We start from the raw sequence: 25,755 nt of genomic DNA, 5'->3' as shown, positions 1-25,755 counted from the left end.
ATCTGTTATTTTTTTTCTCAGTTCAGTCTTGTAATTTGTTCATTTTGTTTAACTTCAGATTATCAGCTTTGTGGATACTGTGAACAAAACAAAAGGTGCTTCATATATGGTCTCATTCTGGGACTTCTGCTTGTTAAAAATATGCCTCCACCTGTGATCCTGCTCACAAATCTTTCTGTACTGAGTTGTTTCCAGCACCTGTCTTTAAGCAGGACTACAAGTACCCAAAGCTCCCAGAGTTGTTTGAAATGGTCCCTACTCATTTTTTTTTCCCCATAGGAAAAACTTCATCGTGTCTTTTTTTACAGTGTGCTTTAGTTATGGAAGTTAATGTAGCTGTTTCTTTTCTGTAGCCAAAAAAGCTGCTATTTGTTAGTAGTCTAAAAAAACTTAATCCTTGTTATTAATAATGGAGTTAGTGATTCATATGATCGCTGTGTGACTGTGAACTCATACCAAACTATTGTTGAGGTAGCATCCAAAAGTAACGTAATGCAACAGTGGAATGAGCAGCTATTTGTCCTAGACCTTCTGATGTTAAGTGGTATGCTTTTATTTGGAGTATTCAGGGTCTATCTTTGGAGAGGGGTGATCTGATTATAGCCCAGAAGAATGATCATGGTGGCATTGAAGATAAGCATTGGCATATTCTTCACTGAGACAGTGGTTGGGCTCTAGAATAGTCTCCCCAGGGCAGCCTCAAGCTGCCAAAGTTCAAGAAGTGTCTGGACAGTGCTCTCAGAATTGAGTTTTTGGATGGTCCATTTTGGAGCTTGGACTTGATGATCCTTATGGTGGGTCCCTTGCAACTTGAGATATTCTATGATCCTACAATTCCTGCTCAGTTCTCACTGTTAGAACCACTTCAGTCTCACTGCTAAAAGGCCTTTTGAGAAAGAAGTTTGTTACAAATAAGACTCCAAGGTTTCAAGTTCAAACAGCATTAGATTTAATCATGTTTAAACATTACACCTTCAGTTCAATCACAAAAGCTTTGTATGTTGTCTGAGTTTAATGTACTCTCATACACTGCTGAGCTCTGCAAACACTGTTTCCTTGAGCCTTCTGGTTTCAATCCAGTTTCTCTAGGAACAAGGAAATATGTTGCAAAATGTTATTTACAGTGCTGAAAGAGAGGAAAACGTAGCTGTCTGTCAGCAGTACAGAATGTAACCATTTTCATTTATCTGCTCCTTTAATTTTATGCCTTTGTGAGTAGTAGGCATTTTTAGATTTACCAAAAGGTACAAAGGAATGCCATATTCTCATTTACAGCATTACAATGTCATATCTGTGTTCATATAACACATGCTTATATTTCATGCATCAGGAAAAAAAAAAACCAAAAACAAAAGTTGTGTTAGTACTCTTATGCCAGATAGAGCTGCCTGTATATCAAGATGCTCTTAAATACATCCTGCCTCAGAAATTTATGATGTGCTTCTTACCCAATGGAGGAATAGCATATTTATTTGTTGTCTATTTTCTTCTAATCCAACAGAAGATTAAAAACATTTTATAATGCTATTGTAACTTTTTTTTTTTTTTGTGACAAGAATAAAAATGTCTTCAGTAGTCATTAGAACTTAACTTTTGATTTGGTGCATGCTTAAAATGTAGTCTTTGAATGTGAGGCACTTTGTATGAAATGTTCTTCACAAGCCTGCTGGCTTTTTCATGTTTAGGGTGAATTTCTTGCACAACCAATTAAAGGCAGAATATGAAGGGCTGCATTCACACACTAAAGAACTGAAAACTTCCTTGAACAACTCTCAGCTGGAGCTGAACCGTTGGCAGGCTCGCTATGATGAGCTGAAAGAACAGCACCAGTCCATGGATATCTCTCTGACCAAGCTGGATAACCACTGTGAGGTGAGTAGCAATAAGTAGGTACACTGCTGGATTGGTGTAAGAGAGCATCCATTGTTTGAAATTTCTGGTAAATGTATAGAAAGTCAAGCTATGTGTTTATAACAGTATGCCCTTATATACTCTAGAGTTGATCTGTTTGTATCTTAGGTTGCTCTGCTGTTGTGTTAGCTTGATTGCATTGCTGCTCCAGAGAAGTCAAGTATAGGGGAAAAATTCATCTGTCTGTCTTGTTCAATAGCTGCTGTCACGTCTCAAGGGAAATCTGGAAGAAGAGAATCATCATCTTCTAAGTCAAATTCAGATGCTGAACCAGCAGAATCAGATGTTACTGGAGCAGAACATGGAGAACAAGGATCAGTATCATGAAGAACAGAAACAATACATGTAAGGAAAAGAGTTTTGAATTGTGAACCCTGAAAAAGTGTTTTAGACAACTGTAGAATGCTAATCATCTATTAGAAGAAGAAGGGACAGCAGAAGGTTGACTGATCTACTTGATACCTACCTAGAAAAGGAAATATTCAGAAGATTTTCCATAATGGGAATATGCTACAGAATTTCTTTGTATTGCCTTACATAAAAGTACAGATAACTCTTCTCAAATAATGCAAATGAATCCATGTGGAGAACTTAGCTGTAAAAGCTGGAATGCTAAAACAAGCTTCTCAAAGAAATCTGAAGAACCTGAGAAAGAGCTGCGTTGCAGCAGGAGTCGTCTTACTAATTTTGTGTTTCAGTTTCCTAAGTAAGGCTGTGTCTGTCAGTGATTTGTCAGTGGACTGTAAACAAGATTGAACAACCAGCAAATAATATATAATATATATATATGTATATATTTTCCTAACATCCACTGGCCAAAAAAAGCTACATTAGTTGTTACTGAGTAATCTAACTTAAATCTACTGTTGTTCTTTCACCTTCCGTGCTTATTGCACAAAAGTCACTCACTAGCAAGCTACACAGATTATTGTACTTTTCTGTATAGTGAGTGAGCTCAGTAGCATTCTGAAGCTTATGTGACAGGAGGATATTTCATTCTCTTTGCTTTCTTTGGCCTTTTGTGTTTGATTTCATACAGATAATTCAGAATATGCTTTTTCTTATCGTAGTGATAAACTAAATGCTTTAAAGAGACACAAGGAAAAACTTGAAGAGAAAATAATGGATCAGTACAAGTTTTATGATCCTACTCCAAAAAAGTAAGTGCTGTTTGGGTTCAGTTTTGCTGTTGATGTACAGATCCGTGAGGATGAGAAAGGTCTCTCCATAGTGGGAGATAATTGGAATTTCATCTGAAGTGAGGACAAAATATCATCTCCACTTCTCTCTTTGGGAATGGTTTGCAGACTGAACTTAAAAGCCCTGATCTAACTTGTGTTAATAGAGAGTACAGTGCCTCACGTGGGGTTCTGTCTCTTAGTACTGGAATCTGAAACAGTACTAACTATAAAAGAGGCACTTTGCCCTGCTCAGTGTGACGGCCTTGAGAAGTGCACGCTCATCCTTCCACCTTTGAGAAGGTGGAATTTCTTCTGGGATTGTTTTGTTTTAAATCTGCATGGCAGCACAGTAGTTAAATTAAGGAGCTCCAAAGTTCTGTGATGACTTATGCCCATAACTAAAAGCAGCAAAAGTATATCAGAAGGTACAAATTTCTCTGCTCTTAATTCAGAAAACAGAATTCCAACAGAAATATGCATGCATTTTTCCAAGAACTGTGGTGGATGAAACTTAAGTGAAATAATGTACACAGATGTACAGAAGATATCCTTCATGTGTTTTTGTAGAAAGGGAAGAAAGGACTACAGGAGAGACTAAGAAGCTTCAATATTGATAGATCATTTAGTGCTAGTGCTAAAACAATGCTGAGCTGCTGGCCAGGTTCTTGCTTTAGATTCAGAATATGTAAGTTGTTGCCACAACAGCTCTGAATAGATGGACAATATGAGATCCTGATGAATGATGTTTGGTGATGTGTATATAGCTCCTGCTGGGGGACAGTTTTACACAAAGCAGTCTCTTGCCTTTGTTTTGAAACTGCTTCATGACCAGCACTGGATTTGTGTCCCAGACAAGTTCAGGGACTCCGTCTACTCAACAAAGCAGCAGCAGCAGAAGTTTCATGAGCTTCTGTTTCGCAGGATATGAGCTGTCCATCAGGGAGAAAAGGCTTGCTTAATAACAAAAAAGAGACAAGCTAATTCCACCTACGTAGGTCAAACTGATACTGATACTGGGAAAAAATTCTTACAGCAGTTTTCATTTCTTCAGTTTTTGGACTTTTGCTGTTGTAGAGCTTTTCTCAGAGTTGAAATGACTTGTGTAGGCCCATGTGTGTAATTTAGATTTCTAGCAGAGGGAAACGTTTGTTTTTCTTGTATCTCTCATACTGAAGAAATATTTCTGTAAAATAATTTAGACTTCAGGAGAGAATTCTAAAAGTTCATGCTCCATCTTTCCAACCGGTTCATGACAACAAAAAATAAGAATGTAGCTTGGTGGCTTTAGCACAGCTGTAAACTTCTTCATGTAGTGTTTTTTGAATCCTGTTCCCTAAACCTCATTTATTAGGAAAAACCACTGGATTGGAGCCAGAGCCTTAGTCAAACTAATCAAGCCAAAGAAGGAGTCTACAAGGGAGCGGTTGAAGCCAGCAGCAGAGAGTCCTCTATGGCATTCTGAATCCCCAGAGACAGTAAACTCTCCATCTGCCTCACAAAAACTGAAATATCAACAAGAATCTCAGGATAATACTTCTCAAGGGTCAAACTCTGTGGAAGAAAGAGAGAACCCTGGAGGTTCTGCAACTAAAGGTATGCAATGCTCAGCCCAAGTTTATGAGCCAAACAGGTTTTTGATGGTTTTTTTTAGTTATTTTTCTTAAGATATATTGATACTTCATCACATAGTTTTAAATCTTTTTTTTTTTTAGTAAACTAGTGTTTGATTTGTTTCTTTTATCCGCTTCTTTTCCCTTCAGCTTTTGTGCAGTTTCATAGTTGATCTAAGTGTGTTGTGTATTACTGAGTAAGTTGATGAAAAATTTTCATGGGGGCTTCGCGACAGATCAGTTTAAAGCTGATCCATGTAATTTTATGGTCATATTTATTAACATCTGTTCAAGTAGACAAGGCTGGTCCTACAGCCACTGCCAGGAGATGGCGCACATGCAAAAGAAATCATGTAGAAAATGCTTTTTTATGGTAATATTATTTTGGAGGATGATGCAATGAGTTGACTTGGGATCAAATTAATTTCTTAATGTAAAAAGATGAAATAGTTTTTGAAACATTAAAAGGAATAAGAAAGACAAAATGATCTCTCTGGCAGTTACTTTCTGCAGTAGATCAGCTATTCCTAGTGACAGGGAATTTAGAAGACAGCTCCTCAAAATAAATACAATGTAGTCTTTATTGAAGAAAATACAGAAACAAATTTTACTTATTCTATTGAGATCACTTTTTTCAGGTTCTGTGTATAGTTTTTTGTCCTAGAAGCAATTTTGAACTTAATTTTTATGTAGTATTTCCTGCATCACAGCTGGGAGGTGCAGGAGACAGAGGGGATGAGCCAAGGAATATAGTTGCTGCTACAGACTACTACAAGTATCTGTTTGTTAGTTTTTGTTTTGATTGGTTTTATGTTTCTTCTTCTCCTTTCTTGGAGTCCTTTGATTCACCTAAAATAGTGCATGTTCCAAACCATCCACGTGGTTCTGGGAAATGCTAGAAGTTTGTAGTCTGCATCTGAAGTTCAGCCTGGAAATTTGGGGTTGGATTTCTAATAAAAAAGCCTTCACCAAGTGCTGGAGGTAAAATCAAGAGTGAAGCCCCAGAGACTTTAAGTGAAACATGCTTATGTTGAGATGATGAGCGCCAGTACTAAAGCCTAGAAAACATCTAGGAGATCTGAGTATATAATCACCAAGGAGCATGCAGACCTGTCTGATTCTTTGACTTTTAATTAAAACATTGAGGGGGTTCTAACAGTTATTTCTTAATGAAGTTGCTTATGTTTTATGTATATTTCTTAATCTGTGCATTAAGATGAGTCAGATTAACTGTGGTTAATTATGCATTAATCTGAGTCCTCTAAATAGATGTTAGTCTTTGTTTATCCTTTGTCATTTCTTACTGGTTGTGCAGTGTTTAATCTGTTTTAAGACACTTAAGCTTTACGTACATGGGCTTTTTTCACTTTTTTTTTTTCTTCTTCTTTTTGGGATACCTGGGTGATTACAATTTAGCTGTGCAGCGCAGAAAGATTGCCTTTTTGAGAAGCAAAAGCAAGGATAAAGAAAAGTCTCCTAAGTCTCCATCGAATCACCAGTCTCTCTCTAGTCGGCTCCGGTTCTGGTCTTCTTCCGACATCCCGCCCTCTCCCAATGAGCCTTTTTCTTTCTCGGAATTGGGAGATATCTAACACCTTTTCTTTAGTATTTATCTTCATTTACTTCTGACAAACATTTTAAACCCACGTGCCTTAAAAGAACACACACCTTGATAGAAACACTCAGCATGCCTTTACAGTACTCTAAATACAAGCACAGATTAGTGAACGTGGACTTAAGTTTTCCTGTAGAAGATGAATCACTTTTGCACACTGGATCATTTCTTCAATGCAGCACAATTTTAGGGGACCTCATGGCATACAGTTTGCGTATGTATATTGGCTGTGGTGCATGTTTTAAGTAAGTGAAGTTGCTGTGCGCTTGGATATTTCCTTGCAGTCACGTACTTGCGTCGTGTCCAGTTGAAGTGTTGAACTGATTGCTGCTGCTTTGCTTTCTGCAACGTTACAGACCTACTAAAATGCAAATATAATATGTAACCAGTTTCGAAACTTTGAGAGTTTTCCAATACTTTGCACAACTAATTGCTAATAATGGCATTTTTTTAACATCGTTGTCTTCTTATAGGTAGCCTAACTTTGAATATAGAGTGGAAGCTACTGGGAGAATTCTTCCCATAAAGTGTCTTAAAGTTTGCATCCTAATCTGCTGTTTAAGGAGTTCATAGAGCTGTGAAATTAATCTTGAATTGAGCAGAAAGTTTCAATCTTTGCTGTTTCTGTCTTGAGAGATGTTTTCGGAAAAGTAGATTTGTTCTCTTAATGTTGGAAATAACCTTCATCATGGATTTGTTGCCTAGAATTCTTACTGCCTGGTAGTCATTAGCTGGTAACTTCTGAAATGAACCAATGGCTTCCATCCCTGCTCTGTATTAAGAGAGGGAGGTGTGTGCGGCACAGGCAATGTGCTGTGATACATGAGAAGCTCAGCAGAAACCCAGAGGATCTGTCTCATCTCCTTTCTCACTCCTAGAAGTGATAACAACCAAGGGCAGTGACGCAGAAGCTTCTTGCTGCCCAGTTAGGGATTTCATAGTGTCTTTGTCAAGGGCAATTAATAATTCTGGCATCTGTGAAAGATGTTAAGTGCATTTTTCAAGTCAGTTGGAAATGTGGTTTTGCATGCCAGACTTCAGCCAGTAGTTGCCCCAGTAAGAGTGCCATCAACTTCAATTCTAAGAGAAAGTGCAGACCCTGTGCTATGGAGCCCACACAGGCTGTGGGATAAAACTTTTTTTCTGAAGCAAGTTTCCAGGAGTCATCTGATATGACAGTAACTTGGTCTGCTTTCTCTAATACAGCTTTGCTGCTACTCTGTGCTTTGAACTGTTTCTTGTCTGTGAGTTTATTTTGACCGCTGCAATCTGCTGTGTTTTCAGCTTTTAATTGCAATCAGTTAAGCACATATTCCTTAAAAATGTATGAGAACCTCAAACCTTGCATCTTATTAAAGCTGTTTCCTGTAGTTAATGCCCTAAATTTTGTTCTGTTTTGCGGGTGCCTTAAAGTGTTACAAGAAATGAAGTGACCTACATCATTACTAGGAAAGATGTCGCCAGCTTTCTGAATTTAAGTAATATTCTAGCAGGTAGTTTTTGTGTTTTCTTGCTAAGATCCCACGAATTCCACCTAAAAGGCACTGCAGCAGAGCATTGCAAGAGCAGCAGTTTTAACCTTGAAGGGGCCGTGCTGTTACTACAGTAAAGATCTAAACCTGAAAGCAGTTAGCTTAGTGTGCAAATCACAGTAGTTAATTTCCAAATCAATGTATTTTCCTTTTGAACAAGTCACTCCATCCTTACTCTCTTTTGTTACTGAAATGCTTATAAAATGTACCTGTAAGGAATAACGTTATGGGGATTTCACACCTCAGTTATTTTTTCTGCATTCAAGTCTTTGATCCTTTTCTTCCTCATTTCACAGTAACTTCTGCATGTATAATACCAACCCTCCCACTGGCACTAAACAGCCCTTGTCACTCCCACACTTTACAGAGAGCACACATGATTGAAAAACTGGTGGCAGAAATTTGTTGTTCAGTACAAAACTGGTTATGGGAAAGCTTGCAAACGTCGCTCCTCTGTTGTGCAGTTTCTTTGTGCCTGCTTGTCCTGTTTGTATGAGAAGGTAAATATGCATCTCCTAATGCTGTTTTTCAATGACTCGTTTTATTTCTCTTTCTCCCCCCTCAGTGCTAACAGATCTGAAGCAAAAGAGGAGTTCCCATCATGGGAGCGGCAGTGATACTGTTGAAATCTCAGCAGACTCTGAGACCAAACACTCTTGTGTGGAGCTGGGTCCCAGGACTTGCTCAACCTCAGCTATTCACCTGCACACTTCCACCCCCATCTCCAGGGTCCCAAGCAGACCGAAAGGTGTGCTCTGCATTTGATCTACCAGCTGTTTGTACAAGTCAGGCGACTTTTTTGTTCTTGAGTAAATCTTGGCTTCTACTGACATTCACGTAAAAAAAACCAGCACAAATCTTTTCACTCTGACTTCATCTGTTTAATTGATCAAATCCAGAGTTTTCTTACTCTTAATGCCATCAACTCCACAGACCACATTTTGTTGTTAGTCGGTTGTGCCATGGTTATCTGCCAGTGACTCATAGCAGTGGTTAGAAATTGGCTGCTGTTCCTGTATTGGCTCTAAAATCCACTTGATCATCTCAACTTTTTACATTGCTAGAATCTGTTAGAGACTGACCTAGAGGATTGATCTTCTTGTGTTTAATACTGCATTTCAACTTCTGTGTTCTGACTAATTTGTGTTCTTTTTAGGCTATAACTCAGAAGATAATCTATGTGAACAGTCCCCTGAGGTAGAGTTTGCGAGCACCAGACAGCATGGTAAGATTGTAGCATACAGAAGTGCTCTAAGACCTCTACATTAAGGCTTCTTTTATTTACACCCATGTGAGCTATCCTCAAACATTTTAGTTAAATATTGTAGGATCAGTGCAGTAATGCAAAACTGTTTGGGGATTTTGGGTCTAAACATTTTTTTTTTCTTTTGAGAAGCTTTTAGTGGATGTTTTCCTAAAATGAATTTTCAGAAGTAATGCTGACAGTGAAACAAAATTGCTTTGCCTCAACAGCAGACACTTTAATGCATCCTGTACCTATTTGTTGCTGATCTTTCTGAACAGTGTTGTAAGGAGGTAGATCAAAAAATGAATTTATATATGTATATATAGAGGGGAAAGGGAGAATACATGGTGGAAATGGTCTAACAGCAGCACTGCCTGCTCAAAGATTTGCAGAAGACTTAATTTGCAAGCTGCTTACCAGCTTCCTCCAAAGAAATGAGCTGAGAGACAGCTTACGATATGAACTTATTCAATATTTGTGTTAATTTGTTTATAGTTGTTGTAAAAGTATGTTTTTTTGGTGCAAAAAATAAAAGTGAGAAAAATGAAGTCATCCTGAGCAACTTGACTTGAAAAATGGGAATGATTTCTACTTCGTCTAGACTTTGTTCATCCTCTGTATATCATGTTGTTAGTGTTTTCAGAGTGACTCGGTTGTACAGGTCCTATTTTCAGAAGGCAGACTGCACCCAGCTATTGTAGAAAAGCAAAAGAACTTCAGTTTGTTAAAGGCTTGTTTCCTGTTTTTCAGTGTCCAGACCAAGCAGTCTAGAGAGCAGCAGAAATGCATCCAGCAGTAGTTCACCACTCAATTTGAAAGGTAAAGCTTTTACAGCTGAGTTCTAACAAACAGGAAGTGAAATTACATGGAATTGTGTGCAAAGTGCTGTTTTCCTTCCAATTAAACTTGAAGACTGTTTTGAAATTTAATGATTATACAATCTGGACATGGCTGTCTTGGGAATCAAAACACTACTGGCAAGAAGTATTTTTCGAAGACTGATTCTGGCAAGTGGTGGCTTTTAAGGCAGGCAGTCTAGGTTTGCCTCAGTCTGACTGGCATCATATTGTGGGAAGTAACAGGCTACTCTTCACATTCTTTTTACAGCAACAAATCTCTGCTCTTCTTCCTCTACACAGCTTGTATAAGTAATCAATGCACTCTGACTTGCTCAAATTCTGAGTCTTTGAAGGGTAAATGAGATCAAGTATTGTGGAAAATTCCACTTTTAGCTTTCCCACTGCCAGGTTTTGGCACTCAGATCACATAGTCATGACTGAGAGATCAAGTGGTGCAGAGGTGGTAAAGAGGCCTCCTGGATTAACTGTATTACTCCTGTTCTTTGGGCAAGTAGCTGTGCTTGGTTAGCATAGGGACTCCAAGAAAATAAGACGTTTACTAATCCTGATTTTTTATGAGTTGTGGGAAGAGCAAGTAGTGACAGCAATGCCACCTAGTCTGTGTGGAAATAGCCCTATGTCGTAATGTTCCTACCTCAGTAAATCTGTTGAACAAAGGGAAAAATCATCGTATTCATGTTTTTTTTGCAGGTTCCTTAGATCATATTCATGGTAGAACTGAGAGCCTCAGCAGTGAAGATATGGTGCCGAGCAGAGAGGTGCCAGCCTTGCTCCGAGACCGCTATCCCTTTCACTCTGCTTCTGCCATCGTAGACCCTAGCAGCAGATATGAGTCCTCCTTCCACAGGAATGGTTCGATCTCTTATGATATACCTCAGAAGAGTGCTCCATCTCAGTCTTACACGGGCAGGCAGCGCTCTGCATCACCTGGCAGTGAGATGGTAACCTTGGAAGAGTTCCTGGAAGAGAGCAACAGGCTATCTCCACCAAGTGTAAGTACTTCTTGGTGCCACTAACCTGCTCAAAGCTGATTGAGGGGCATAAAGGCATAGGAAAACCAGGAAACAGAAGATCCTTGTTTGTAAGTGTGAAACTTCCAGAGAACTGTGAATTTTGCATATTGAAACTTGAAAGTTAACTAGTTAATAACAATTAAGACAAGATTAATTTTACGCAGCACTTGTTCATTTATTCTGCTGTGTTGGCTGTGGCAAGTAATACAGATAACTCACTGTGAGTATTGTGTATTGAACTGGGGCTTTTTAAAAGCAAATACTTGTTTTGAGTTTTTGTATTATATCATCAGTTTTGAATTCCAGCTATTCTTCCCTGTGAATGGATAAGTTTTCTGTGATTTTTAGCTGTTAAATATAATTGGAAATGAGATCTAACGGTAGTTTTCAATAGAGAATGCAGTTATGAAATTGTCTCCTGATCTGAAAAGGCCATCATAGCAAGAAAAATATTATCAATGCCAAAGGAAATTTCCATTGCCTTCACCATGCTGACACTGTTCTGTTGGTTCAGCCACTGCAAGAATATGCTACACTGTAAGGTGCTTGGCCAGAGAAAGGAGGCTTTTTTTTTTTATGGTATTTGTTTACTGCTCAGATACACTGTAGAGTAGTGAAGTGGTGCAGTGTTAAGCGTATTAATATCTTAAGAACAGTTCCCTGGAAATGTAAGTGAACGGGTGTTTCTGTTTAATGAATACCTTGGTAACAGTGTTGAAATCAGCAGAGCTGTACTGTTCTGTGACATCAGTAAATTCTTGTCCTTGAAGTTTCAGAGCAATACTTAAATATGCCTCTCGTTCTTTAATTATAATAATTTTCATAGCTTTTAGACATGTTTAAAATTTGATTTTTATTGTCTATGACTACTTGACCACATCTCCGTTTTCACCCTGTCATCCTTGTTCCTTTTCAGCATCGACGCAGTTTAGATGAGAGTGAAATGATTTCATTGCACCAATTTCTGTTAGAAGCTGATGCACTGTATCCCTCTTGCTACACCCTATGTCCTTCCCTCCGTCAGGAGCCTTCGCAGTCGCTCGAATCACTCCTCATTCATTCATGTCCTGACTGCATGAGAGACAGAACAGACAGGGGAAATAGGAGATCCACTTCACTGTATATCCCCAGGGTATCCATTGTTCTTGCTATGAAGGCAACAGCTTCCAACTTACCACAGCTTTTGCTAGCATATTAATACCTATAAAAGCATATTGTAACTCTCAGCTGTTACTTAAAGACTAAGGCTGCCAGATTACTTGCATTACTTGCTCATAAAGTATTTCCACTGCTTGTTCATAAACACATGTTTTTGGAGAATGAGTAATTCTGTAATGTTAACGTGCACAACAGCAGTTCGAAGTGAAGTAAAAATGACCTTAACACTGTAACATTTAGTTGAGCATAGAAATCTTCCAGCTGCATTTCAACTGCTATTCCTGTTGATAGTGTTCCCTTGCAGCAGATGAGTTTTGTAACTGGAAGAAATGGTTGGAACTTTAATTAAATGAATAGATTAAGCTTTAACATGCTCCCTAGAGAAGAGTGAAGCAATATGTATCCTGAGCATGTGTCAGTGCATTTTTCATGAAGACAGCATGTGCTTTAAATATTATGAGTATGCCTCATACTAATAGTCCAGTGACAGCTGATCAAACATGACCATTTTTTATTTGCATGGACCATCCCCATGAAATATGCAATACTCATTTTCTTCTACTGCCAGGTTAATTGTCTGACTTGAAATTTGCAAGTGAGGACAAGCAATCATTTTTCTGTTTTGTAATGCACGTTTCATTACGTAGTACGTGCACCTTTAAACATATGTAGCATATTGACTGGGACAGGTGAGGAAATCCAAGGCAAAAGCAATGAAACTTTCTTATGTTGCTAGCAAGGTTTTTTTTTCTTTTTGTGTCTGTGATATCACAGAGTATTACCCAGAGGAACTGTATTCTGGAAAGTGACAGAACATCATAGATATTGCTGAAACCAATAGAAGATTTCAATCTTTTCAACAATAATTTTACAGTGATAGTGGCTGATGTGATAGGAAACAAAAAAGCTGCTGCCCAGGTTGCTAGTGAAGTGAAAAGTCTTCAGATTTATGACAATTAACCTGGCAAGTTAGGCTGTCACAATTACTTATGATGAGCATGTTATCCCTTTATTTGAATTTATATCCATTGTAAGCATTTGTGTCTTCTATTCCACACTTAAATATAAAATCTGTGGTTTTGAGTCTTTTGAAATAAGTGAGAAGGAAGATTGAATGAAAAGCTTTTCTTGTTTCTTTGCACAGAAGGTGTTGTCATTAATGTAACACATGCTCATTTTTTCACAGGACACCTCCAGTAACAGAGAGGATTTGCTGAGTGATTATTTTAAGAAAGCAAATGAGCCTTCAGCTATTGGGATCCCACTGGTTCAGCCGTCAAGAAAGGAGGCTGCCAAGATGATGCCTGCTGGTCACGTTGCTCCAGCTGTAAAGATGGCTGTCACTGGTGAAGAAGGAAGAACAGCTAAACCTGGAAATTACATGAAGCCGAACCTCAAACAAGTCGAACCTGAGCCTCTGGCAAATTCCCAGGGCCCCCTGAAGCCTCCTCACATGCCACAGCAGCAATCCACCAGTGCTGTGCGGCAGACAGCACAGCCACAGCAGCCTGGGTCGGTCGGCAGGAGGAGTACCTCACTGAGCAGGGCGTTCAGCTTAGCATCTGCAGATCTCCTCAGAGCCACCGGCCCAGAGGCGTATAGGCAGGAGAGCCCTCAGAAGTCAGTAGGAGACTTGCGTGGGGGCAGGGATGCTGTCTGTCAGTCTTCAAGAGCTTCTGTACCAACAAGCTCTCAGGCAACCTTAAGAGAGAGGCCCCAGTCAGCGAAGATGGCAGGTTCCGTGCAAGGTGTTGATTCTCGCTGTCGGCAGCTTGATGCAAGGCGCCTTTCCCTGGCCCCACCAAAAGATGAGAGGCCGCTCTCCTTCCACCAATTTTCTGCCTCACCTACCGCATCCACCAGCAGTCTGAATGTGCAGCAACAGGAGCGAGTGAACCCTGGGCAGCACTACGCACCCACACCACACACTCCCTCTAAAACTAAGCCTAAGCCAGCCCCTCGTACTGGGGAGGTGGCCACAGTGGGCTCTGCCAGAGCTGTTTCCACCAGCACTGGGGGAAATACTTCCCTAGGGCAAAGCCAGGGTGATGTCCTGCTTACCAAGTGCCAGGGCAAGCTGCCAGATGGCAGCTGTGGGGCTTTGGAGGAGCCTGTGAGAGGAAGCAGCTCCAGCAGCACTCCTGGGTCTTCAGACCCCCAGGGGGATCAGCAGACAGTTTGGTATGAGTATGGCTGCGTGTAACCTGTGGGTGCAGCTTGTAGTATATATGTTTGGCACTGCTGATGTTAGGTAGTCCTTGTCTAGACACTGTGCCAGGTCTTGAAAGACATCACCTGCATGCTGATCTGAATGTTCTCCGGGTACTGTTTTCTTGTTGGACAAAGTATGATTAAGAAAAATAAGGAGCAAACTCCCAGTCCATCTTTTGACACTGTTGTGCCTGAAATGAAATGCTTGACCCAATCCCACAGCAAACTTGGGACCTGATTCTCACAAATGCTGAGCGTTTCCATCTGCAGAAGAAGCTTAGCAGGGTCCTCTGTCATTGCTGCACTGTGCACCCCTCCTACCTGCATTAAAGAAGAGTTTCACAGGTAATTCACACATGTGCTGAAACCAGCTCCGCCATTAATAAATAACTTAAACCATACTGAAAAGGTCATACAAAGGCCAAACTTCTTCCCAGAAGACATAACCAGATACTTGGCTTAAGTAGCTTGAAGAGAAAGCTGAAGAGCAAAAGCGTGTGGCTTTAACCATGAATTTGTTAAAATCAGTTCTCTTTGCCACAGCCACATTTTATAGAGGTAACACATAGAATTCAAGGATCGTATCCTAACCTTTCCCACTGGGGTTGTATAAACAGAGAAGGGCTGGTGTTACCACCCCACTGCCTTCCCTATGTAGCTGCAGCTCAGTGGATCCTTGTCTCTGAAAGCCAAGTGGTGCTGCTTTTTGAAATTTTTATGCAAACACTGGAACTAATGCAGCCTTTTCAGGGGAGATGTCGTTTGAATTGTAAGAGTGACATCTCGTGTACAAAAGTGACTTGTAAGTATGTATATAAGGAGCTCAAGTATTGTATAGGAATGCTGTGTAAATTGTATTATTACATCTGTGTGCGTGGCACCCCACATCCTAAATGAAATGTGGGATTCCATCTTAGAAATCTGTTTGTCTCCAAGAACTTTGCTCAAAATAGAAAGCAAAATAATTTTATATACACGTGAAAGATATACTTTTAAATCTATTTATGCCCAGGAAAGTTCCTTGTATGCTTCTTTCCAGAGTGTCATCAGTTGCTTATGTATATATGATGAAATGCATATCTTTAATTCTGTTTCATGTTTGTAAAGCTGTTTTTCTTAAAATAGAATAAATCCTCCCTTTCCTCCCAGTAATATTTGTTTTTCTGGTTCTGATTTAATCTAGTGAAAACTAAAATTGATTCAGCTAGGGATGTTTTTGTTATCTGGTTTGTAGTAATCCCATTCTGGAAACGACAAAATTGTTTATAATAAAGATAAAAATAATACACATTGATGTTGTACTGTTTTTATCCTTGGAAAATATACCGAGATCACAGTGTTGGATGAAGCTCTGTTTGCAATGTTTTGTGTAAGCCTTAGCACTGATTCATGTCTCTGAGCAGCAGAGTTGCATTTGTTTTTATAATGTTGCCAAAGAAGGCATATCAGAAATCTTAGTTTAATTGTAACCTTATTGCTGAAGACTTCAGGAGGACGAATGATGCAAATTAAGTGTCCTCTAGGTAGACAGACCATCAGACTTGTAAGCTTCCCTGATGGCTTCAGACAGCACCAAGCATGCTTCCATTTTGACCAAGTGTGCATTTGTGCAGTGCTTCATGCTTAGCTAATCTCAGGATACCTTACAAAAGTGTGAAATTACTCATCTTTGAATGTGAAGACAATAGCAAAAGGAACTTCCTGCCTTCTCTGCTATTTTAATTGCAAACCAAAGTTTAGCTACAGTGTTAAAATGATGTGTTGTAGAGCAATCTACTTTTAACATAGAGCGTTCTTGGTAATCTAAAATCTTCTTCCAGAGGTTCCCTGTTAAATTCACTTCTCGGCCTGCTCACCAGTGGTGAAAGACAGGTGTTTCTCTGGTTTCAGCTCCTTGGTAGAGATGTGCACCTGGTTGCCAGCAGGCTGGAACGGATCTGTGAGCTGTCAGTTACTGCTGATGCAATTTGCTGTAAATATCTGCCTGATCGCTTAAACCTTAATTGCCACTTTTGTAATCATTGCCAATTATTTCCTCAGCCCTAGTGAGTTTGAATAAAAACGATACTTATGTAGTACTTTTCAAATATGGGGTGGTTTTAAACATGGACTTCATAACGCAGATCAACTGGTCGTTAATACTGAAGCCACCTCTGGCTCCTTGAAGCACGTGGCGTTGAGGCCTTGGGGCTCCCAAGAGCATGAAGGAAAGTTTTGTCACAGGAGACTGTTCCGCTGTGACAAATGGTGGTGTTTTGCAGTCAGCTCACAGTAACTAACAGTTTTAACTGTTCGTTGATGCCTTGGTGCCTCCCAGGTGGTGTGAGAAGATGGGAGCAGCTGGGAAGGGGTTTCTCTGGAAGAGAGAAGTGGCAGAGGCAGAGCTGCCCAAACACCACAGGGTTCTTGCTTCAAGAAGAAAAGGGGAATGATCGTGAAATGGTGACGGCCTGGTGTGCTGAGCTTTGGGAAGTGGGGACACCTCTGCACAGGAGCCTGAAGCTGTGCCAGGCTGCCCCAGCTCTGGGTGGAAAGCACAAGGCAGCTGATGTCTGCTGGATGGGGAGTGCTGACTGCCTGCGCTGAGTAGTGCCTCAAATGGTTCTCAGTATAACAATTTGAGTAATGGTGTTTGATAATGGAGTGTCTCAGTCCACATATGCAGGTTGTGAAGCCTGTATATCCCATTTTCTATTAAATGTTTGAAGATGTTTGATGCATGTTTGAAGGGGAGCTCGCTCAGGCAGACACCAGTAGTGAATGGCTTTCTGAGAAAGGCCGGGGTCTGTGCTGTTTGCAATGCCCCCTTCTCTGAAGTCAGCACAACTCTTTAATGTGAGGAAACAAGCTGCATGACAACAGTATCTGCCTGAAGTAAGAGAAACAGCTGCTGTGCAAAGTACTTGGGGGACTCCCATGTTCTAAGGTATCTTCTTATCAAGAAATCTGAAGCCCATATCCTTCATAGAGGATAGAAGGTGGTTATGGAAACCACCTTCCTATCAGATATTCTTCAGCTGGTTGAGAAGGAAAGAGAGCTTTCCTGATCTCAGTTAATTGGGATCCAGACATGAAGTTGCCAGAAGACAAATAATAGAATTTATTATAAAATTTGTTGAAGAGTGTTTAGCTTAGAAAAAATGATACATCACTCGTATGTGCTGTGGCCGGAAATCATTTCTGATCATCCAGATGTTTGGGTTATAAGTTCAGCCAGAGGTGAATGACTTGATGGGAGATGAAAGAAATGCTGTAGGAATTGCTGATTCCTATGCGATGACCCATGGCTGGTGGGTTGAGTGGGTGGGGAGAGGGCGAGAGATCAACAAAACCTTGTGCTGCTGAACCTGAATCCAGCTGGGACAGAGGCGTTTGAATTGTGGGTTTGAATTCTTGGATGAAAAAAATTAAAAGTTGAGTTGTGGTAAGCTTCACAAAAAGATGTTTTATAATAATATGTTTTCTATTTAATAATTGCTTCCCTACCCGTGAAACATCAGGTCCTGGTGGCACAGTGGAAAACTGGGAATGTTGTTACAGGTCACCCATACTGGGCAGAGTTAACCTGACCTCGTAGTGCAGTGTGAATTAGTTCCATTACCAAAAATAACAGATTAATTTCTCATTGCTGTAATGGAGAGATAGATTACTGCACTGCGGAGGTCTGTCTTTGAAGCTGGTACTAGGGGCTGTCATGAGGACAGAGAGAGTGGCATCTGCTGGAAAACAGTAAGAAATTTACTATGAATTAAGGAAGCGCTGACAGGAGATGAAGATAACAGAGAAGCTATGGCAAGTTTTGCAGAACTGAATGGTGTTTTTCCAGGCACAAAGATTTCTCTGAATGTATGAAGAGAACAGTAGGCAGCAAAGCTGCTGCTTAAAGGCTTCTAAAACATAAAGGTCTTATTTAAAAGGGTAGCCTGGATGCTCATGACAGTGAAGTGTGAGCTGATGGCATGTGACAAAAAGCCTAGCTCAGTGCAGATCTGGAGGATTGTGAAGAATCCTGTTAAGCAGTAAAATGGGGAACAGTGGCACAGTGCTGGTGCTGCCCCTGCTGAATCTGTGGGAGGAGCAATTCCCTGACATTTTTTAGTCAGTTGGGTGGGAATTGATTTCTGCTAAGGACCATGAAAACGTGGTAATTGCACAGAAACTAGGAACTTAAACATGTCCAAAACAAAGCACAAAATGCCATGGAAACTAAGTTCAGCTCTCTGTATCATTCTCAGATGCTGTTCAGATCAACCCTAGTTAAAATATATGTTTTTATTGGAAGATTACAAATGAGGATAACGTAGCTCTGATGATGAAGCTATGCTGAAGTATGTAGTGTGTGTTCTTACATACTGGAATGAGGAAGAGTAACGGGTCTCAGCATTAGCATTAGCCTTTGAAAGCACAGAGGGATGTCCTGTGGTAATCTGAAAGAAAAATAAAGCAGTAGATAGAATCTGTTGTTGTAGGCCATTATGGAGTCAAATAGATCAGTCTAATATAGCACTTAAATGCTTTTGATTTTGTAGTATGAGATATTTTATGGGAGGACTAAACTACCAGCATCAAGTAGATTCAAAACGACTCTCCTTGCTCTCCAACATCAGGAATTGGCTTCTTCAGAGCCAGAATGGAGCTGGGCTGCCACACAGGGAACACCGTGTGCCTTCTCCATGTGAAAATCCCTGAAACTTGCAAAGAAAGATGACCTCACCAAGGTGAGGTTGGGTCAACTACCTTTTTCGGTAGTTGAGACACTGAAAGTATAAGATGTTACTGGCATTTACTTTACCGAGTAAAGCGCTTGTGTTTGGGAACACGCTGCTGAAGGGAAAGCATGAAAGTTCAAAAAGGGTATTCCAGATGGAAAGGCACAACTCCCCAGTGGACTGCTGAGGCATCTCCGGAGAATTGTATTGGAGGGAAGAGGGAGTTTTCTGCAAGAAGTAGGAAAGTATGACTGGGAAGGGCCAAAGTGAGCATTCTGCAGTGCTTCTAACCTGATTGCTTTACCATTCTGCAGAGAGCTTGGAGGGCTATGGGATGCGACAGGCTTATGTTTCCTTGCTGCTTTAAATATCTCTGACTAAAATTATCTGTTTCTTGTGAAACCCATGAAAATGCTTTTCTGCATCTTTGATAGAGAACTTTTTTTTCCTTCTTGTTATCCAAAGCCTATGTGCTGGGAGCCCACAAAATACCTACAGATCTACAGATGTGTTTGTGCTCCTTATCACCCAGGGACACTGAGCTGCAGCATCTGTTTTCTACAGAAAATTCCCATCAGTTTTGAGAATGCTGCTGTAGGACACCTCTGGCCATCTCTGGGCGAAACACTGAAAACAGGGGAAGTGATTTTGAAGGGAAAATCCTGGTAACTTTATTGTTTTTTTTTAGAATTGTAATTTTATCTGAACAAATATTGCTTGTTCAAAGCAGTGCAAAAGGCAAATGGAGGAAAGGGCAGGCGCAAGCCATGTGGGATAGGCTTTGTGTTGCTTTAGCTGGGATTTAACTAAAATTAAGGCAAGCTTGGTAACCTTCAGTTTCTTCAGTCTCTGGAATTCATTCATAGCTTTTTTTGTCCATAAGGAAATAAAGCAGAGAGGTAGAATGCTTTGAAAACTTCATTAACAGGATTGTCTAGGGGGAAGGACTGTACTGCTTATCTATCCATTTCCATTAGGCCTTCTGACTCTGGTAGAGGTTCCTCCACTGTGTTTGTTTTAGATCACTCTGGGCAAAACAGCATCAGATCGGCATCTGATGGATGCACTGGTAGTGCAGTGCACTGCTGCCTTGGTGTCTCCACTGACGAGGATCTCTGCAGTTGCTACTTTTTCTTGCCTTTTTAGTGTTTTTTTTGCACCTGAATAGCAAGGGCTTAAAGGAAGTGGGAAATGTGTGTCTGATGGGGAACAGTATATTTTTAATGGTTTTGCGTGCCCTCAAAAACCACTTCTGCCAACAGGAATCACGCATGTGCTAGCAGGAAACTCTTTGCATGCCATCTGCAAATATAGGAGCATTCTTGCTACATGCTACCCTACAGCTGAGGCAGTGCAACCAGCTACTGCAAGCTGGCTCAGCCCATCTTGTCTGATTTTTCTTCCCTCATGACTTCTCTCCTGTATGATAGAGCTTTCTACTCTTCACCTCATCATTATCATTAACTATATCCTGCTCCTTAATTCACCTTCTTGTACCTTGTTTTCTTACAGCTCTAGTCCCAGTTTTCTTCCTTCTGTGCCCACACTGATAGGTAAATGTTAGTCATGTATTCTGTGCACTTGCAGCCCAGAAGGCTAACAGAATCCTGGGCTTCATTAACAGAGGGGTGGCAGCAAGGAGTGGGAGGAAGGAGATTGTCCCCCTCTGCTCTGCTCTCATGAGGCCCTACCTGGAGTTCTCTGTCCAGCCAGGGACTCCAAGCACAGGAAGGATGTGGAGCTGTTGGAGCAGGTTGGAGGAGGGCACAAATATTATGAGAGGGCTGGAGCACCTTGCCTGCAAAGACCAGCTGAGGGAGATGGCCTTGGTCAGCCTGGAGAAGAGAGGGTTCCAGGGAGACCTCACTGCATCCTTAAGGAGAACTCATAAGCAGGAGGGGGAGCAACTTTTTAAGCAGTCTAATAGTGATAGGACAAGGGGGCTTTAAATTTTAAGGGTGAAAATTTAGGTTAGATGTTAGGAAGAAACTTTTTACTCAGGAGGGCAGTGAGGCAATGGCACAGGCTGCCCGTAGAAGCTGTGGATGCCCCATTCCTGGAGGCATTCAAGGCCAGGTTGAATGGGGCCTGGTGCAGCCTAATCTGGTAGAGATAACCAGCCCACAGCAGAGTGATCAGAACCAGGTGATCCTTAAGGTCCCTTCCAACCAAAGCCATTCTATGATGCTATGATTCTATGGCCTAGCAGCGAGGAGAGAGTAGCACTTTTTGCCACCTTTTCTTGCTGTTCTTTACCACCCTTGCCAGGCTTTCTTACTCAGTAACATTCTCAAGCCTTCAGGTCTATATTTATTCCTGATCTGTTCTGTTCTCAGTTCTTTCTGATGCTTCCTTAGCTATTTCTCTGTCCAACTGTTGACTCAAACATTCCCTTCTCTCCCGCTTCATGCTTTTTTTTTTCCCCAACTATTCCTGCAGTGCCATTGATTTCAGGGGCTTTTCTTCCCTCACACAGTGCAGGCACAGCCTTCTCATAGTGGCTGTTCCCCACATCCTTCTTTAGCTCACTTTTATTGCTCTTTTTCACTATGTGTTCATGATAAGTGATAGCCAAGTCATAGGCAAAAAATATACTCTGCTACAAACAACTGTGGGAATTTGTGGTGCACAAGATGCTCATTTGCACAAAGTCTGGAGCCAAGTTCTCAATTCTTGTTTTTGAATTTCAAAGTTTACTTGTTCATAGTCACTGAGCTGTATTTCAAAAATGTATTCATCCAGAGGAATGTAGAATTCTACTATCTGTAGCAGGGTTTTTATGTAAGATCTTGGAACAGTTTTTGAACAAGTCGAGAAGACATTTTAGGACTGGCAGATATATTTGATGATCAAAATTCTTTGAGAATTTGTTAGCTCTTAAAACTGTTAATGAGTTGATAGATGCATTTTAAAAGGACCATATTTTTTGCATATTGAGGCAGTACTGTCTCTGTTCACTGTTAGATATTTTTAACAATATACTCTTCCACATAATTTTCATTGTTTTAGAATTTTGTTACTGATTTTAGCTTCTTGAATTGCTATCCACATGTAGCTCCCATGAGCAAGGATCCATTTCCTTGTTTACTTAACCAGACATATCAGTGTTAGCTGAGCCCAACTTGGGAGATCCTGATCTCCCACTCTGTCCTGTTCAAGGAGCTTCGATGAACACGTTTGTTCTCTTGTTATATAATCAGGAAAAAAATGATAGTAGGTACTCACAGGACTTTATTAGGATCAAATTTCACCAACTTAAAGATTTGCAACTAAAATCAAGAGAAACATTCCTTCCTGTGTTAGGCAGATTTAGTCCATTAGATTTTAACAGGCAGTGTTTATCTCGAGAAAGAATGCTAACAAGCTAAAATGGAACATGAGAAGAAAAGCAAAAATTAAGCCAGTTCAGAGACTCTAGCCTGGTTTCAGTGTCATTTCTTTCTAGCAATGTTTTGCAGAGAGGGAGAATCCATTACCTGGAGCACTGTGTACATTCATGCTTTGATTGCCTACTGCAGTTACTGAAGACCAGGTTTTTTTCCCCCAGGAATATTAGGCCTTGCCTCCCCACTGCGTTGAGGCAATAGCAGATGGACCACCTTATGACCACAGTTCTCCTCAATGTAAAAATCTTAGATCCATGCTAGTAGGAGAAGAAAGAGCAGCATAAGAGCTCACATCTACATAGCTATCTATCTTGAAGAAATCTTTGTGTTACCAACCTCCTTTTATGTATCGGAATGGAAGTTTGTACGTACATTCCAGGTGAGATGAGCTGGTTACTCCAGTGCATCCACAATCAGCCATGGGTCCTTCACAAAAGCAAGAATTGCAAGGTCACCCATCAAAGCCAGCATGTCTTCAGTGGCACAAGATCCAGGCAAAAAAAGTTCAGCCTCCCTACAGATAGCAAGAACAGGTGTTTTGGCTTGGACTCTGTAACAGCTGTGAGGACTGCAAACAATTTCACTGCCTCTACCTCCTAGATTCTGGCAAAAATTTTTATCCATTCTGATAGCTCTTTCATAGAACTGGAAATGCAGAAAATTGTCTTTTTGTTGTTCAGCATTGTGAACCAGAACATGCAGATCTCTGGATGCCTGTGGGAGATCTGTGTCACCTCAGTCTTCAGTCCCTCTTGGAGGTAGAAATGGGGCCTTGGATGATGGAGCTTGTTTGGTGTTTGTGAGGTGTATGTTAAACTATGGCATTTCCCACTGGGAACTCTCAGAGCTGAGATCACTATGCTGGCCCATTCTGGGGATCAGCTCTAGGACACAGTTCTACATGTCTTCCCTAGGCAGCTGGAATGCGAGTCTGAGGGCTGCCTCCGTCCTGTGGGAACTGGCCAAGCAAAAACTGAGACCTGTGGAAGAGATTAAAAATAACGTGTGATGAAGCAATGACTGGGACAAGAAAAGAAACAAGAGAAAGCAGGAGGAGGACAGGGAAAGCAGGATGTGTGGGCTGCAGTTAAATATGCAGCAGTGATCCCACTTGCACGGGTGGCTGACATGTCGGGCTTTGTGGCACAGCCGCCCCTCAGCAGCTCAGAGACAGGCCTGTGTGAACTCCAGGTAGTACCAGGACAGCAGAGGGAAGAGCAGTGGCAGGTCCTTGTTTCAGCAGCTTTGAGCTGTTCCCATCCCACCATTGGTTCCAGGCACAGAGCCCAGTACCTCCCTTTGCTTCCCCTCCTCAAGGAGCTGCAGGGTGCAGTGCAGCCACTTCTCAGCCTGCTCTGCTCCAGACTGCACAGCTCCATGCCTTCAGTCTCCCCTCACAGGACATGCCTTCAGCCCCAGTTCACTTTACTGGGCCTCAGAGGAAGGAGGAGGTCCCGGTGACCTTCCTGCTGCATTTTTGTGGCATCTATGAAATATGCAGTGCAGGTTCATTCCTTTTGAGGCATGCTGGCTCTGGCTGTGAAATGTATGGAAGCCAGGAGTTTAATCATCACAAACATTAAAATGATTTGACCAAAGCAAGTGAAAAACAAAAATTGCCCCTACAACCGAATAATTACCATTTCTCAGCTCTAATAGCTGCTGTATAATTTATAGGGATAAAAGCAACAGAGCAGTCATTTCTCTTCACTGTTTGAGTTTTGTATAGATGTGCCAAGTACCAGTGCTGTGTGTGATAAGGCCATGCCCTGCAAGTAAGGGGAAGGATATGACCAAATCCCTTTACTTCAACAATCTGTCCTACAGCATCTGCATGCTGAGAAAAGCAGAATGAAAGTAAACCAAAGCAGGATTTCCCAGGAGTTTCTTTTGCTCTGTACTTCTTGAAAAAGAGGTTGGTGGAAGTGCCTGTTTCTGCTCCGCTTGCAAGGCCTGATTTACCATCTGGGCCTCTCCAGTGCTGCCTTTTCAGCACACTCGCATGGACACATATTGCACCTGATGGCCAAGGCTCAGCTTTCAGGGTATTCTGAGTGCCTGCATCCAACATCTAACACACAGGTCAGCTTGTTCACAGTTCAGCACAACTGAGAACTGCAGCCCAGGTGGTTTACTGCCGACAGAGACTTTTACTTTGTTTCCTGAAAGATCCCAGTCCTTGTGATTTTCTGGAGACTGAATGCAAGTCAGGAAGAGCGTTGGGCAGTGCTGCTAGGTTTGACAGCAAGCCTTCATATCCTTCAATGCTGCACAGATATTCAGCCCCTGGCTGTGTTCCCAGGCCCTGTGCCTCCCCCATTCAGCCAGGTTTGCTGTCTGCATCTCTCCCTATCTCTGAGCAGCACAGTGAGCCTTGCCAAGAGCAGCTCTGTGCTATTTGCGGCCTTTTGAGGCCACACTCAAGTATGTCATACTAGGTTTTTGCTCACAAATTCAGAGAGGTCCCTTAACCCTGCAGATGATTTTAGCTGTCGGAGGCCTTGGCAGAGGAAGGCTTCTGCCATCTGGTAGCCTTTCATACCTTGAAGAGCCCTGTGCGTGTTTGCAGTGAGGAGTTATTTTTGATGCCGGTTCTGACGTTAGCCATGGGTACTTCTGGAGCATTTCCAAGCTGTGTAAATGTCATTGTATCCTCTCTCTGTTTTTTCCTTTTTTTTTTTTTTTTTTTTTTTTTTTTAAATAACATTTCATTGCTTATGTTCCTCTATGCATTCCACCAGCATGGAAATAGAGAACATTTGGAGGACTCAGCACAAGGCTCCTCTTTCCAAAGCTGCAGTCCCTGGCTCCCTGCAGGGCGCTGTCACCCCACATAGTGAGCAGAGGGGCACTGCTCTGTGTCACTGATTTCCCTCCAGCAGCACACAGCACCAGGTGAGTACTTTGTCAGTTCACAACCTGAAGCTTTTGTTTCCAGATTCAGTGTTTTAATTCATCTCTATTTCTATAAGAATAGTGCATTTCAAGTTGAATGATGGACAGGTTAATATACATTCTGTGGTGCAACTTTCTCTGCTGCAGGAACAAGAGCGGTAGTGTGAGTTAGCAGCAGGTTGGCTCCTGGATGTTCTGTGATCTTCTTGAACACCCTCGGACATGCCTTTAGTTTGTTTAAGCCTCAGTCTTCCTCACTGTGTGAGGAAGGAAGGAGAAGCACCTCCCAGCCCCTGCTCTTGCACATTGAAATCTGCAGCTTCTCATGCACAGGTCAGCTCTGAATTTGGACATCATAAAAGGCTAGAGAGCTTGAGGAACTTACTGTAAATAACATTAATAACAGCACTGAGGCTCAGTGTACTTTG

General features: G+C 41.3%; 1 protein-coding gene across 2 annotated transcripts in view; it reads left to right on the top strand.

The window, feature by feature from the left end:
- CCDC88C (coiled-coil domain containing 88C) overlaps positions 1 to 15,646 on the top strand; it is an 86,952-nt gene extending 71,306 nt beyond the window's left edge. The window contains exons 22-31 of one of the 2 annotated variants that reach the window (XM_048948799.1): positions 1,686 to 1,872; positions 2,111 to 2,256; positions 2,982 to 3,071; positions 4,444 to 4,685; positions 8,415 to 8,597; positions 9,006 to 9,074; positions 9,846 to 9,914; positions 10,646 to 10,947; positions 11,885 to 12,100; positions 13,313 to 15,646. In XM_048948799.1, the coding sequence (XP_048804756.1) occupies positions 1,686 to 1,872; positions 2,111 to 2,256; positions 2,982 to 3,071; positions 4,444 to 4,685; positions 8,415 to 8,597; positions 9,006 to 9,074; positions 9,846 to 9,914; positions 10,646 to 10,947; positions 11,885 to 12,100; positions 13,313 to 14,329 (2,521 nt within the window). In that variant the 3' untranslated portion in view covers positions 14,330 to 15,646. The remainder of the gene's footprint in view (positions 1 to 1,685; positions 1,873 to 2,110; positions 2,257 to 2,981; positions 3,072 to 4,443; positions 4,686 to 8,414; positions 8,598 to 9,005; positions 9,075 to 9,845; positions 9,915 to 10,645; positions 10,948 to 11,884; positions 12,101 to 13,312) is intronic. The other variant, XM_048948800.1, reaches the window with a different exon arrangement.
- Positions 15,647 to 25,755: the final 10,109 nt, after the last annotated feature.

This window comes from Lagopus muta, chromosome 6 (assembly GCF_023343835.1).
Source record: "Lagopus muta isolate bLagMut1 chromosome 6, bLagMut1 primary, whole genome shotgun sequence".
Classification (NCBI taxonomy): Eukaryota; Metazoa; Chordata; class Aves; order Galliformes; family Phasianidae; genus Lagopus; species Lagopus muta.
This window is presented reverse-complemented; position numbering and strand designations above follow the sequence as displayed.